Here is a 14,393-nt window from a genome sequence, read left to right as displayed (position 1 = left end):
TGTTTGGGGGAAAATTTATCAGCTATGGCTTCATGTTTATTCCTGCACTGTGCCTTCTCAAAGTGCTTATTTCTTTCTGTGTTGACTGTTCCCTTGCTGTTTTCACTATTCCAAGACACAGACTTTAGATGGGAAATTCCTGAGAGATCTCCCTCCTACTCCTCCTTGTTACTTGAATGTGACCTCAAGAGGTTTCCAATCTGTGCACTCTCCCTTCCACGAGGGACAAGGTACCCAGGAAAGGTCCTCCCTGGCATTGATGGACAAAAAGTCACTGAATCCATAAAAAACTGATTTTTGATAAGCAATGCTTTCAGAGGAAAATCTTGATCAAAGAGGAGAAATGTGAAAATTAATGAACAGAAAGCTTGTTTAACAGGAGGCCAGAAGGGGGAGCGCCCACGGCCTACCGTGCAGCCTCAATTGCAGGCCCAACAGGAAGGTTACTACTTACTACCCAGCAGGAGGAAGATTTTCTCCCTGCCCAGCAACAGCCCAGCCAATGAGAGACCATCACAGTTCAGCCAATGAAAAGCCACCACACTGCGAACTCCCAGTTTCCTCCAACGGACACTTTGTTTAGAACAGCCCCTCCCAACTCCCCCTTCTCCTCTATAAAAGAGTTTCTGCTCCCTTGTTCTCTGCACTTGCTTGTGGGTCACCTTAGACTGCTTGCCCTGAATTCCAGTTCTTTACTGTTCCCGAATAAACCCATGTTGCTGGTAAAATAACTGGTTGTTTTATTATTTTAGATCAACAGCTCATGTGAGCATCTTTCCAACAGCTCTACCAAGTCTTTGTCAGATAATTTCAGCACCTGTGTCTTCTCATCCTTGGTACCTGCTGGTGGCCTGTACCTGCTGGTCAAGATCTTCATGGTTCTTCAAGTGCCATAATTCTTCTGGTTTCTAGTATTTTGAATACCACTCCGTGAGACTGGGGTCTTGCCTCCATCCTATGGAGAATGCTGGGGTTTTAGCTGCACCCCCAGTGGTGGGTCTGGGAATGGGCTGGTCCACTGTTGAGGGCGCTGGTTGGGTCAGGTCCACACAGGCCTGGGAGCAGGTCCAGGGGCTCATAAACACCTTTGCAGGTGGTTTTCCTGACCTTTCCAGATCCCTAGCTCCCAGACGCCTCCAGGGTCTCCCTTCCTGGCCCTTGAGCCATGTCCAATGAATACGGCATGTCTAGTCCATGACTGCCTTCCTGGGGTCCCCAGAAAGACCCTGGCCCTGTCTGGGTGACAGCTGCGTGGGGTGGGACCAGCAGGAGGGTGCCTCCACAGTGGCTTTGATGATCTCCCTCCTAATCCTGGTTTCTGGAGACCCCTCCCTGGCAATTCAAGTGCAACTCTCTTCCCCCCACACAGACCTACTAAAGGAGCTGTAGGCACGTGTCCCTTCCGGAAGTAGGGCAAACAGTGGATCTGAGTTTCATCCTAATGGTGATGGAAGGTTCTAGACAAGGCAGATGTGCCCTGAGTCTGTCCTCCCCAGGGTGGGGTCTGTCCTCCCCAGGGTGGGGTCTGTCCTCCCCAGGGTGGGGTCTGTCCCAGGGCAGGGGGTATCAGGGGGTGGCTGTTTGTTTGGGGTTGAGGGGGTGAGCCTGGCCATGTAGGCTGGGGCATGCACACTGCAAGGCTTGGAGAGAGCAGTACAGGTAGACAGGGCAGGCCGGGGCCACCTCTGTCCATGCTGTCACCAGGAGGTGAAGACTGGACATCAGACATTATAAAGGCTTGTGTGTCACAGTGGGTGAGCAGAACACACCTCATCAATGTGAGCTTGACCTCATCAGTTTAAACAGAATATTCGGGCCTCTTGCAGGCCCAACCATACTTCTCCCTCAACAACAAGCCTTCTGAACAATCTGCTTCTTCCAGGATAGCCGTCCACATGATCTGGCCTTGCCGCAGTTAATGGCATGAACTGTGGGACATGGACATCCATGCAGAAGGCCCCAGTGGGAGGTGCTGGCTCAGTGTTTACCAGTTATATTTTAAGAGCTATTGCCAGACTGTTTTCCAATAAGGCTATAGCAATTCACATGATCTCCTCCCCACACAGTCACCAGCATAGGGTGACTCATACCCTTTAAATTTTTGCCAAACAAACAGGCAGCAAGCACCTCTTTCCCTTCACTGGCTTTTCATCGGCCATTTGATTTCCTCCTCTGTGAGTTGTCAGTTCAGCCCTTTACTCACCTTTCTCTGCTGGCTTTTGTCTCTTTCTTGTCAATACATAAAAACTCCTTGTATGCGAAGGACCTTAGACCTTTTCCTCACACACTAGTTGCCAATAGTTCTCCCCCAGCCCTCGCTGGCTGCTGCTGCGGTTTCCCAGCTGGCTGGGTGTACGGGGAAGGCTGCAGAGCCCTGAGCTTGCCCCGGCCCCGACCCCACCCAGCCTGCCTCCGGGTCTGCCACCCCTCCCCTCGGTTTTGTTCTTTTCCCAAAACGCCTTCCTCCTTTGTACTGGGTTTCATGTTTTTTCTCCATCACACTGGTTGGTTGGTTATGGGGTGTGAGGGAAGGAACCGTGTGAACCAGATGCAAGACCTCGAGCCTCCCGCGGGCGGATCTCGCCAGCCCTTACCCACAGCGGGTGACCCAAAGGACTGCGGGGCAAGCCCACTTGCTTCCACAGCCTCAGTCCCTCGACTACAGGGTGCCCCGTCAGAGTCTGGGGGAGGGGCAGGGGCAGGGGCACGTGACAAAGCTTCTGGCAGTCCCAGGGTCAGGCCTGCAGGTCACACGGTAATCGTGCCTTCGAAGCACACGGTGAGGGCAGATGGGTCAGGCCGGAGAGCTATCCTCGTGGCCTGCGTGGGCTTTCTTCCGGACATGAATTCTCCTGGCAGCAGCCTCCGACGCCACGCTGCCAGCCTCCAGGCCCCCAGAACCCCAGGCCTCCCAGCCTTCACCCATGCCATCCCCTGGCAGCCCCCCGCCCTCCCCAGCCCTTGGTGGCCCTGGATGCAGCCATCTGGCACCTGCTGAGCTGCCCACAGGCAACTGGACCAGGAGCCACCAGGGTAGCCAAGCCTGGCTGGACCCAAAAGCACCCTGGCCACTGGAGGGGAGGGTGGCGGCAATGGGCACATCTGGGGATGACTAAGGCTAGTGATGGCCAGCTGGTCCTGTGGTCACCTCCTGGCCTCCCACTGTGGCCACACTGCTGACACATGCAGAGAATGGCCCGAGGGAAGGAACGGCCCTCCGCTCTGTGCCCGGGGGCGGGGCAGAGGCTACAGGAGGGGGTGCTGCCTCTGCTCTCATCTCCCAACCTCACTTGGCTCCGCTGCAGGACCGCATCCTGCAGCCGCGTCCAGGACCTGCTCTTTTCCCAGACACTTCCTCGGAGCCCCGGGAGCCCCATCCCCAGACCTCTCACAGAGTGTGCCCTTGGCAGGGCAGGCCTAGCGGCTCCAGCCCCCTCGGCCCAAGCCAGGATGTGCAGGCGGCCACCACAGCAACAACCTCAGACCAGCGGGCCCAGAATCTTCCGGGCCCAGGGAGATAGTGGACGTTGGGTGCTGAGAGAGGAGACCCACGCGGCGGCCGCAGCAGAGGATCAGATTTAATGGTCACTCTAAGGGAGGTCGTACATTTTTCAGAGCCCGGCACAAGCCCCGCCCCCCCCTTGGCTGGGGGCACAGCCAGGTGTCTCAGACCAGGCTCTGCAAAGGGGGGCCAGCCCCCGAGCCCCAGCTATGTACAAGAGAGCTCACCCACTGGGCCGCGGGCCAGGCTTCGAGCCCACAGCACACCGGCCACCCAGCTCTCGGGCTCCGGCTGCAGGGTCCAGGCCCCCACGTGGAGTGCAGCAGGATTCTCACCCACCAGGACCCAGCCCCGGCAGGCCCCGCCAAGACCCCAGGCCTCTGCACTAGCAGAGGCCTTCAGAGCTCGGCCGCCAAAAGCTGAGCTCGACAGCAGCAGGGAGCTGGGCGGGCCTGGAGGCCGGGGAGCAGGCAGGGCCTGGCTCGACCCAGCGCCCGCTCTGAGAGCAAGGAAGCTGTGCCCCCCAGCTGCTGCCCAGGCACCCCTGCCGAGCCGGCGCAGCCGAAGTCAGGTAAGCAGGGGTGGCGAGAGCAGTGCAAGCACAGACGATCAGGGACTCGGCCAGGGACGGAGGCAGGCCGGGCAGGCGGGCCGCCCTGGTGCTGGTGATCAGATACGGCGGGGCTGGGGCGCTGGGGCAGACAAGGTCCTGAACACACGTTGAGCCGGGTGATCTACGCCATGACTAGTAGCGGAGCACTTAACTAGTTAACTAGTAACGCTGCTTCCCTTTGAGTCGTCTCAGGGGCTGTAGAAAATTGCACTTATTTCTATGAAGCTGCCCAGGCGCCGCCCCAGAGCTGCAGCCTCCGGGCGAGGCCTAGACCCGGTCAACGTCCACCGGCCGCGGTGGCTCCTCCCGGCGTGGGGGCTGTGACCTCTTTGACCCGTGATGCCTTGAGGACCAGACCCCTGGAAGGGAACCTGAGCGACGTCTGAGGGTGCCCTGAAGTGGCCGTGAAGACCAGAACCCACGCGGTACCGGGCAGCACACAGCGGCCCAGCCCCAGTCGCCAGGCCGAGGAAGCGGCCGGGTGGTGACCCGCCCCTCACAGAACGTCCTCGAAGGCCAGCAGCTTCGAGTGCTGGCGGCTCTTCCACAGGCGGTACAGCCGGAAGTCAAAGTAGGTCTCGATCATCTGCTTCCCTGAGGCAGGAGGGGCGAGGCCGGGGCTCAGGCCGCCGCCCCCCCGGAACCCACCCCACAACTGGAGACCAGCCCGGCAGACTCACCTTGGGCTGACAGCTCCAGGGGGGACTCGAAGGTGACCCTGTAAGGGGTCATGAGAGTCCTGAGGTTCTGGAACAGCTGAAAAGAGGGGGTGGGCCATGAGCTCCGGGCAGGGGAAGAGAGAGGGATGAGGAGAATGGGGGTTGGGGAACAGGACCCCCCCCCAGCTGGTTAGGCCCAGGCATGGGGGTTTCTCTGGGAGAATGAGAAGGGAAAGGGAATCTGGAGAGAAATGGGGGTTCTATCAACCCTTCACACGTCTGGGATCTGCAGCCTGGTGTGGAGTCTGGGCCCCATACCTTCTCCCCGTTGGGGTTCCCCAGGACGTAGCAGCCCATGACGTGGATGACGTTCGGCTCCGGGTTCACTTTGCTCATCAAGCGGCTCAACCGTTTCCAGAAGCTGGCGGGGGAGGGGTGGTCACAGGTGGCCCCCAGTCCGACCCCCAGGTGTGAGGGGGCATCACAGGAGGCACTGCGGGGACACGGTGCCCCAGCAGATGCTGCCTCCAGCCCCCCAGCCTCCCAGGCCCCCCCTGCTCACTGGATCATGTCCTCTTCCTTCTCCACTTTGGCAAAGGTGGCCACCTTGTTCTTGAGCAAGTACAGGTGTCCTGGGCCGCCCTGTGAGAGGCTGCAGTTAGCCGACGGGGCCGCGCACCAGAGGTGTCCAACCACCGCTGCCCCCAACACGTGCAGATGCAAACGTGCATGCCCAGGGAGGCGGCACCCTCCACCCCTGACCCCTGGGCAGGAAGGGCTGAGCCCTACCTGGCAGAAAATCAGCATCTTCCAGATTTTGGCCCCCTTGTGGTAGACGTTCAGCTTCTTCTCTATCTCCTCTGCGGAGGCAGAGGTGTGAGTGCCGCCCCCAGCAGCCCCAAGACCAGAGGGCAGGGGGGCGGAGTACTCACCCAGAATGTCCTCGAAGGTGGCGTGCTCGTGGTCCTGGGACAGACGGAAGCCAGCCCCACGTCAGAGCCCTTCTCAGGCAGCACCCCCCACCCGACACCGCGACGGGGGCTGGGCAGGCACTCACGTAGAGGATGGGAATGATGGAGGGGTCGTCCCTGCGGAGGATGGTGGGGATGTACTCAGCTTTGGGCACTTTAGAGGAGATGAGCTGGGGACAACAGGAGGGCCACTCAGCGCCCTGGCCGCCTCGGAGCCAGTGGGCAGCAGGAGCCCCCCTGAGACCCCCCTCCCCACTGCTGAGCAGCCTGCAACAGCTGTGTGGGGCCTCACCATGACCTTGGGTGGCACAAAGCCCTCAGTGTCACAGGCTACAGCCTCCAGGCCCCTCTCCGTCTCCCAGTCCAGGTCCTCAAAGGCCTCGCCCAAGGTGCAGTGTGAGCTCTGCAGGTCACTACCTGTAGGGCAGGATGTGCCACCGGGCCTGAGGATCACCTGCGGCGCCTCCCGTCCCGGCTGCAACCCCCAGAGACGGGTGGAGGCCAGAGCCGGCAAGCCATGTCCCGGAGGGTCCTCCAGGTCAGCGAGAAACCCAGGGTGGGTGAGAGAGCCAAGCTGAGGAGCCCAGCAGCCCGGCAAGACTGGCGCCTGCCACCAGCCCGACTGCGAAGGCGGTGGACCCTGGTGCAAGGCCAGTGGGAGCAGGAGGGCAAGGGTCAGCTCCAGCCAGGCGTGCCTGGCGCCCAGGCCAAGAAGTCTGGCACTGCTCCTCAGGCTTCTGGCATGAGGGCGGCACCAGGCCAGGGCCGCCAGCGAGCCGCAGCCTTTAGCTACCCCTGCCCAGAAGATCGGAGGTGCCGGAGCGCCCCCCCGCCGCCCCCCCCCCCCGTCAGTCTGGTAAACTGAGGTTCAGCAAAGGCGCAGAAGCCTAGCTGCCCCCCCGGGGTGGGAGCGCAGGACTGGGGGCCTAGGAGAGCCTCTGGGAGAGGTGTGCGGGCCTGCGCCGCCGGGCACCTACTGTCTCGGGAGTCGTGGGAGGTGTCGGCTTTCATGGGGGTGGGGTCGCTCCAGGACCGGCTGAAGCTCCGCTCGCGCCGCTCGGCGAACGCTGCAGCGAAAGCAGAACCCGTTAGGGGCCGGGCCTGCAGCCGCACGAGGTGGACCGGGGCAGGGGCGGGCGGGGGAGGACGTGGGGACCGTGAGGGGGTCCGGGGAGTGGAAGACGCCACTGCGGCGGGAGGGGCGGGAGTGGGGAGTGCGGATGGGCGACAGCGGACAAGGACCGTGCTGGGTGCACATGGGCGGAGCCTGGGTGCAGGGGCGGGGCCCTGTCCTGGGGCGGAGCCTGGGAGTGGGAAGGTGCCCGCGGGGCCACAGCGGGGCAGCAGCGCGCCCTTCGGGGCGCGGAGAGCAGCACGCGAAGCCCCAGCGGCCAAGAACAGCGTGCCCCCGCCCGCCCGCGCCGCCGCTCCCGGGCCTTACTCTGGGCCTTCACCCGCCGGCTGCCGACCATGCGCAGGTGTTTGCGGAAGTTCCTGGGGGCGGAAGCACCGGGGGCTGGTGAGGGCCGCGAGGGGGGCGCCCCGTCCCACGAGCTCCCCTCCCCACGGCTTGCTGGCCACCGTCCCAACATCGCCCTTTGCCGTGAGGGATGCCCTCCCGGCGCCCCCAGCTCTCCCCCAGGCAAATCCCACCCCGTCCCTCTCCTCCTGAGACTCCTCCCGGGCTCCCCCTTTGCTTCCAGTACAAAGGCACGGTAAGCAAGCCTCCCCCTGCAGCCCCGTCCCCTCCCAGGACAGCTCCCCCGGCGACCCTGTGCACTCGGCTCTCCCGCCTCCGCTGCCCACGCTTCCCTTCTCTCCTTGTGCCCAGGCACTCTGAACCCCGGGAGCCTCCCTCCCCACGTGGTCAAGGGCTCCTGCTTCCTGCGCACGGTGGGCAGGGCAGCACAACTGTCCCCAGGCGTGAGGTGGGTTTGGGTCTGGCAGATGCCCCCTCCCCTGCCGCTGTGTCCCTGGGCCACCTCAGAAGGTCTCCTTCACCCCAAACTTTGTGCCCTGCCAAAGCCCAACTTCCAAGATGGACAGACAAGCTTCCTGGACACATCTCTGAGGTGGGCGGGGATTAGGGAGGGTAAGCCTGGCTGCTGACCCCACTGCTCTGGGCTTCAAGGGCCAGAAAAAGGCACAGGGGAGCCAGCTGGCTGCAGTTCAGCTGTCAGTGTACCCCCAAAACACAGGCCTAGGGGCTCAGGCCACATGACCTTTCCTGCCTGCCGCGTCCCCAGAGCAGGGCCAGGCCAGTGTTCGCCACCGCCCTTCCCCCATCAGGTCTGCTGGGCTGGGTGGGCCCAGGCTAGACCAGCACAGACAAGAGACGGACCCTGGTGGCGAGTGGCTGGCAGGCCCTACCTCTGGATTACAGACGCGGAATCATTCTCCCGTTTCCGGCGCTTCCTCTCCGCGTAGCCCCTGAACACCCTGGGAAACCACCACGAGTCAGCACTGCCCTTGGCCGCAGGCAAGAGGGACAGAGACGTGGGGACAGAGGCTCGAGCACAGGGCCCAGCGGGGCATCCAGGGCGCTGGGCCAGGCAGAAGGTCCCGGCCGGCCTCGCCCTGTCCTCGGCCCAGTTCCCGCAGGCCCTGCTGTAGCCTTGGCGCTCGCTGGGACCCAGCACGCCCTCATGGTCAAGGCCCAGGTCCCTGGCCTGCCCCAACCTACTTGGGGGTGGGAGAGTCCCCCAGGGACAACCGCCATGCTCTCAGGCTCGAGGTCCACACGGTACTTACGAGATGCTAGAGTCGAGGCGGGAAGGGGCAGCATGAGAGAGAAGACACAGTGAGCAGAGACCCTCAGACCCCCAACCGCCCTTCAGTTCGTTCCTTTCTTGTCATTGACCTGGAGGGTCCCTCACAGGCATCCCAGGCACCAGCAGGGTGCCGGCTATGCCGCCCGCCAGCCCTGGAAAGGGCAGCAGACGCGGAAGTCACCGTGGCCCAGGCCGCCAGATGCTGTGACCTCGTCAGGCCGCACAGAGGCCTGACTGTGCCCTGCTGGCCCTGGGTCCAGCCGCGAAGGTAGCGGCCCCCATCCAGCCCAAGGGCGGTGGTGCGCTCCCCAGGGTAGCATATGCAGGAGGCAGCTTCTTCGGTATCGGGGACACTGCAGCAGAGTCCCTCCCCGGAAGGAAGCCCTGACAGAACACCCAGCTGTGCGAAGGTCAAGAGCACGCCCCCCAGGGGACTAAGTTGTGATCACTTGCAGCGCACACGAAACACAAGTAGGCTGCTGTCTGGGGCGTGCGTGAAGGCGGAGCTGGGTGACGCGGGGCAGCGAACCACCTCTGCTGGTGACTGCGTCAGCTGCAGCCCCCAGCCAAGTCCCCGCAGGACAGGACGGACGGACTGGGGGACTGTGAGGGGCGGGGCAGTGGGGAAGGGATGGGGTGGGGGCGGGGCAGTGGGCGCTAGCGAACAGCAGGCAGGCCTGCCTTCCTTCAGACTGCACGCTCAGAGCAGCCACGCAGGGGGGCTCAGAGCACAGGAGAGGGTCCGGCAGCAGTTCCTGAGCACCAGGAAGAGGGCGCCCGGCCTGGGCCCAGCACACATCAGACGTGACTCACGCTTGCATAGTTGTGGTTGCTGTCTGGAAACTGAAGAGGTTTTCCTTGGGGAACCAGGTACGGATGGGGATGTCATCTGGAAGAGACCGAAGGCGCAGTGACTAGGCCAGCTCAGGGGTCCTGAGGTCTTTACCCCCACCTGTCGGGGAAGGGGATGCTTCCGCCACAGATGGTGGAGGAGAAGCACCAGGGCTCCCCAGCCCCATCCCCGGTCGGGAGGCCGGCAGGCCGGCACGGGGCCAGCAGGCTCGGGTGTCGCTCAGCTGTTCAAGGCACGACAGCTCAGCGGCTTGGTGACGCTTGTCTTTGCTTAGCTCTCCCTCTGCTACCCACAGCTGACGAGTGTTCTTTTGAGAGCACAGCCTGCCGCCAGGGTGCCCAGGAAAAGGATTGACTTTGGCTCCGTTTAAGCAGGAGGGGAAGAGCAGGGACAATGCCTGCAGCCTCTCCTTCGGGTCTCCAGGGCCTTCTCTGCGGCCCACTCTGGCGCCCACTTGGTTGGACCTCCCCTCCCCCAAACCCTTCTCGGAGGGCGAGGTGGAGGCCCTCACCGGGCGTGGAGACCGCCCCTTCCCAGGGCCCCTATAGCCACTGGACAGAGTGGCTGAAGGTCACTCTACCCTCTTCCCTGACCCCTGTCCCAGCCCCTGGCCTGGGTGCATCAGAGGAGCATGAGGTCGTGGAGGTGAACTGCCCACACCCCAGGCCTGTGCCCTGAGGCCCAGCTGGGTTGCTGATTTGGAGGCCCAAGAGGTGCCCTGAGAGGATGTGCCAGGTCCGCTAGGTAGAATTCCGCTCTCAGGACATGACAACCTCAGAGCCAGGAAGCGTGGGGCCACTCGAATGTCCCAGGGAGGCCTCTCACCGACAGCAGGCCTCCGGGGCTCCGCAGCCACCGGCACAGCTCGACCATCCTGGGGAGGGCCCCACTAGCTGGCTGCGCCCCAGGCAATCACGCGCCTCCCTCGGTGGGTGGGCCCCAGGGCAGGGACTGTTCCCCAGGACTCCCTGGAGGCAGCCTGATCTTTCGGTTCAGCCAGGTTTTCTGCCTGCTCAACCCTTAAGACCCTCCCAGGCCCCCTCCTCGGGGAAGCACTCCTGCGATGATTTGGTGCTGGCAAGGCTAAAGCCAACCGTGAGGCCTGAGATGGGGCACGGGATGTGGCGGCAGGTCGCCACCTGCAGGCCGTGACCTGGGCACCCTGCTCTGCCCAAGCCTCACGGTGCCTGCTGCGGGCCGACCCCAGCACCAGCATCCTGCCTGAAGCTGCCCAGGCCCCCAACGAGCCCCCTCACCAGACACGCGGTCAACGCTGTACATCCTCTCCAGCTTCTTGCGGCGGCTGGCGGCCTCAGGCAGGGGCGGTTGGTCCAGCCCAAAGGCCTGAGGGGAAGGACTGGGGGCGAGCTGGGCACATCCGGGACATTCCTTGGAGCCCTGGCGGCTGCCCGCCCAGCTGTGGCAGGGTCTGCTGACGTCCTCACGACTGCCGCCCGGGCTGGCGCGCAGGGGCTGGCTATGGTGGCGGGGGTGCCGCTCCCGCTGCTGCCGCCCCTTCACCACAGCCAGCTCGATGGCCTCGGCCTCGGGGCCGGGCAGCAGGGCCGGCTCCCCAGAGATGGTATACACACGGGGCTGGGGGCCCTCACCGGCCGGCTTCCCACTGACGGCCTCCTCCGGGAGGCTGCCCTCATAGCGGCCGTTGGAGATGAGGGAGAGGCGGCGCTTGTTCTGGGGGGCAGGCTGCATCTCGGGGGACCCGTCGTGGCCAGAGTAGGCGTCAGCCAGCAGGTGGTCTGGGGGAGAGGCACCAGGTGAGCTTGCAGCCTGCTGGCTCTGCCCTCCCAGTCTCCGGGTGTTCTGAAGGCAGGGAATGAATACCCAGCGTGTACCTGGCCCACTGACCGAACCCCGAACCCCGGGCCCTGACGACTTCAGAAAAGGTATTTCTGAGCTGCGCACTCCCCCTAGAGGTTCACGTCTCACGCCTATTGGGGCCCCAAGCCCCTCTTACGTGCGTGTGGGCGACAGGCTGTGCTACCTGTGGATGATGGGGGGGGGCAGAAACAAGCAGGCCACCTCCCAGCCTGCCACCACGCCCGTGTGCCCAGTGCCAACTTCTCCCCTCCCCCCCACCAGCTGGCCCCCAGAGACAGTGGTGCCAGTCCTGGGGGTGCCAGGAGGCCTGTTGCCATGCCAACGGCCCAAGCTGGGTGGGTGCCATGGTGATGAGTGAATAGGAGCTCCTCCTGGGGCTCTGGGCCAGGCGGGGCAGGGGGCGTGAGGAAGCCAGCCCAGCAGGGCACTAGCTGCCTGCTCACACCCCACAGTGCGCAGGGGCTGGGCCTGACCTGGACAGGAGACAGCATCCCCTCGCCTAGGATGGGGGGCTGTGGGTGGACCCCGTCCCGGCACTGCCTCACGTGCCCTTACCTGCACCGTTTCGGTTCTCGGGGTGACTCTGGGACAGGTACTCGCCAAACGCTCGGGCTGCTCTGAGGGGTGGACAGCGGGGTGCGTCGTCAGTGCACACCACCCACCCTGGCGTCCCCACCCCACCCCACCCAGGCCCTCGGCGCCAGCAAGGGAGGGCTCAGGGATCACCCCCAGCAAGCACTCCCATCCCACCTCAGAATGCCCAGGGCTGGCAGGTCGCAGTTCGGGGACCCTTGGGTGCCGGTGCACCTTGGCCGGACCTGCAGGCGGGACCCAGGTCTGCTTGCCATCCAGCCCCTGCCACCCAGTGTGTGTGAGGGTCGTGAGGTCGTGCAGCTCGCCCACCGCAGCCTCAGGGAAGGGAGCCGCACGGAGGTGGGGGCGGGGCGCCGGCTGCGAGCACGCTGCGGGGGCGGGGGCGGGGGCGGCGCTGGCCCCGGCAGTCTGCCCGCCGCACTCACCGCACTTTGGCCGCCACCGAGGACATGGCCTCGCTCCGCAGCGCCCTCCTCCGGGAGGCGACGGCGCCCATGGTCGAGGCGGCGGCGCATCCCCAGGCCTCAGAGCGCGCCCCGCGCCCGTCGCCTCCGTCGGGGGAGCCGCGCCGCGCCGAAGATCGGGCTCGGGTTCGGGCTCCGATTCGGGACCCGCATGGCCGCGCCGATCCCTCCGCGCGCCCCGCCGCACCGAACAGCACTGCCAGGCCCAGGGATGGCGCTCCGCCCACCGCGACGTCAGGGCCGGGGCGGGGCTCGGCGGGGCCGCCCCCGTTACGTCAGGGCTGGGGTCGGACCGTCCACAGCCACGGCAGGACGAGGAAGGCTCCGCCCACCGTAACGTCAGAACCGGGCGGGGCCCAGAAGGGACTAGGCTGAAGCCCCGCCCACCACGCCGGCAGTAGGTGGGGGGGCGGGGGGCCCGGCGTCCCGGGGTCCGGGTTGGGCGGCAGGGGGCGGGACCAACCGTCTCTCCGCCCTCTCAGCGCTGCCTCTGGAGCTGGGAAACTGAGGCCTGCGGTCCCCTGACCACAGGGTCCTGGGCCCTCCAGTCAAGGGTCTCCCTGCTCTCGCAGACCCACGTGCCCTGCTCCGAGACCTGCAGGGATCGTGGACTCCAAAGTCATAGAGCTGACAGGTCTCCTTTTTTGTACAAAAGGACCCCCCCTGGCGCTATTTAATGATCTGAGAAGTACGGTGTGGGCATCATCTTAGGGAAGACTCCCGTGTGTAGAGAATGGAAACAATGCCTGAGAGCTCGGGAGGGCCTCATCCTTGGTTTGGGGGGATCCCAGCTGCACCCCAGACCTTGGGTGTCCCGCCTGCCTGGCTTGGGGTTCTGGGGTCCCCACATGGTGACCACGCCCCCCTGCAGCCTCAGGACTGTGCGGCTGCCCATCTTGGTGCTGCCCCCTGCCCCGGGGACCTCGGCACAGGGACCACATGTCCCACACAATCAGATCTACCTTTATTGACAGGCTACGCAGAAACATCAGGGGCTCTGACATCTCAGAGGCCTCAGGGGGCCCACAGGGGCCAACACAGCCCCCCAGGACTGCTGTGTGTGCAGGGGACGCCAGGACCCAGTGCCCCACCAGGAGCGGCCAGTGCAGAGAGGCCCCAGCCACTCCAACACCGGCCGGCAGGGCCCTGAGCCCCAGCAGGGTCTCCCTGGCAGGCTGGGGAAGAGCTGCAGGAGCTGCGCGAGCTGGTTCTCTGAAACGCACCCACGGGAGATGCTGGCTTCAGGGCGCATCAGAGCAGAGACCTCTGCCCGTCTTGGTCAGAGAGCCAGGGGGGATGAGGAGTCCTGGGATGGTTCGGGGGAAGCCAGACGGGAGTGCCGATGTCGAAGCGAGGGCTCGTCCTCCTGGAAGCAAACCGCACACGGTCAAGGTCCAGGTGGGGGCAAGCCAGGAGGGCAGCAGGGAGGGAGCAGCTGGCCTGCTCGGGAGCCCTCAGAGCTGGCAGCTCAGCTGAGGCACACAGGGTGCCCGGGCAGCTCACCGAGTCGGAGCCCAGGCCGGCTGGGGCACTCCGGAAGTCCTTGGGGCCGCCCAGCAGCACCTCCTTGTATTCAGTCTGGTCGTCAGACTCATCTGGGCAGAGAGCAGGGCCATGCAGGTATCCTCTTGAGAGCAGGGGCAGGGGCCGGCATGGGTCCCCATATGCAGCCTACCGGGTCCAGGGGCTGCTAGAGGGAGCCTGGTGGCCAGGGCGGCTTATTGAGAGTGTCGAGGGTCAGGAGAGGGCATTGCCACTACCATCCTCAGCTGTGTGGGCATACGGCCCGGGGTCCAACGCACCGTCCGCGGCAGCCACCTTGGCAGGCTCGATACATGATACAATCTCAGCAAGGTCCGTGAAGGAGGCGTTGGGGCAGGTGAGCACCTGGGGGGCAGAGGCGAAGGAGACATCTGGCCAAGCCCCTGACCGCAGCCGGCCCCACCCTCTCTATGACCCTCTGTGGTCCTAGCCCTAGACTGCGGGTGGGGCACGGATGACAGGCAGAGTCCTGAGCAGCCCCCCACCCACAGCGACATCCTCTCCCACGGGAGCACTTCAAGGGTGGAGAGTCAAAGGGGGGCAGAGGCCAAGAGACAGCCCCCCAGGGCCGCTGCCCTCGCCCTT

At 64.4% G+C, this 14,393-nt stretch overlaps 2 protein-coding genes across 8 annotated transcripts in view; both read right to left on the bottom strand.

The window, feature by feature from the left end:
- Positions 1-3,560: 3,560 nt before the first annotated feature.
- NSMF (NMDA receptor synaptonuclear signaling and neuronal migration factor) lies at positions 3,561-12,494 on the bottom strand. 7 transcript variants are annotated; one of them, XM_068552833.1, is made up of 15 exons: positions 12,228-12,482; positions 11,764-11,825; positions 10,626-11,126; positions 9,330-9,405; positions 8,116-8,184; positions 7,187-7,239; positions 6,723-6,812; positions 6,038-6,162; positions 5,832-5,915; positions 5,707-5,740; positions 5,564-5,634; positions 5,337-5,416; positions 5,093-5,195; positions 4,796-4,871; positions 3,561-4,709 (listed from the first exon to the last, which is right to left on the bottom strand). In XM_068552833.1, exons 1-15 carry the CDS (start codon positions 12,296-12,298, stop codon positions 4,612-4,614), a joined length of 1,593 nt encoding a protein of 530 aa, XP_068408934.1. In that variant the 5' UTR covers positions 12,299-12,482; the 3' UTR covers positions 3,561-4,611. The 7 variants fall into 7 exon arrangements, with proteins under 7 accessions (XP_068408934.1, XP_068408929.1, XP_068408928.1 ...); XM_068552828.1 differs by lacking the exon at positions 12,228-12,482 and adding an exon at positions 11,959-12,168 and having other exon boundaries at positions 3,561-4,310; XM_068552827.1 differs by lacking the exon at positions 12,228-12,482 and adding an exon at positions 11,959-12,164.
- Positions 12,495-13,125: 631 nt separating this feature from the next.
- Positions 13,126-14,393, bottom strand: part of PNPLA7 (patatin like phospholipase domain containing 7) — a 53,181-nt gene continuing 51,913 nt past the window's right edge. Inside the window, 3 exon segments of the mRNA XM_068552183.1 lie at positions 13,126-13,632; positions 13,770-13,861; positions 14,069-14,153. Of these exon segments, the coding sequence (XP_068408284.1) occupies positions 13,546-13,632; positions 13,770-13,861; positions 14,069-14,153 (264 nt within the window). The 3' untranslated portion in view covers positions 13,126-13,545.

The sequence above is a fragment of the Eschrichtius robustus genome, chromosome 10 (genome assembly GCF_028021215.1).
Source record: "Eschrichtius robustus isolate mEscRob2 chromosome 10, mEscRob2.pri, whole genome shotgun sequence".
NCBI lineage: Eukaryota > Metazoa > Chordata > Mammalia > Artiodactyla > Eschrichtiidae > Eschrichtius > Eschrichtius robustus.
This window is presented reverse-complemented; position numbering and strand designations above follow the sequence as displayed.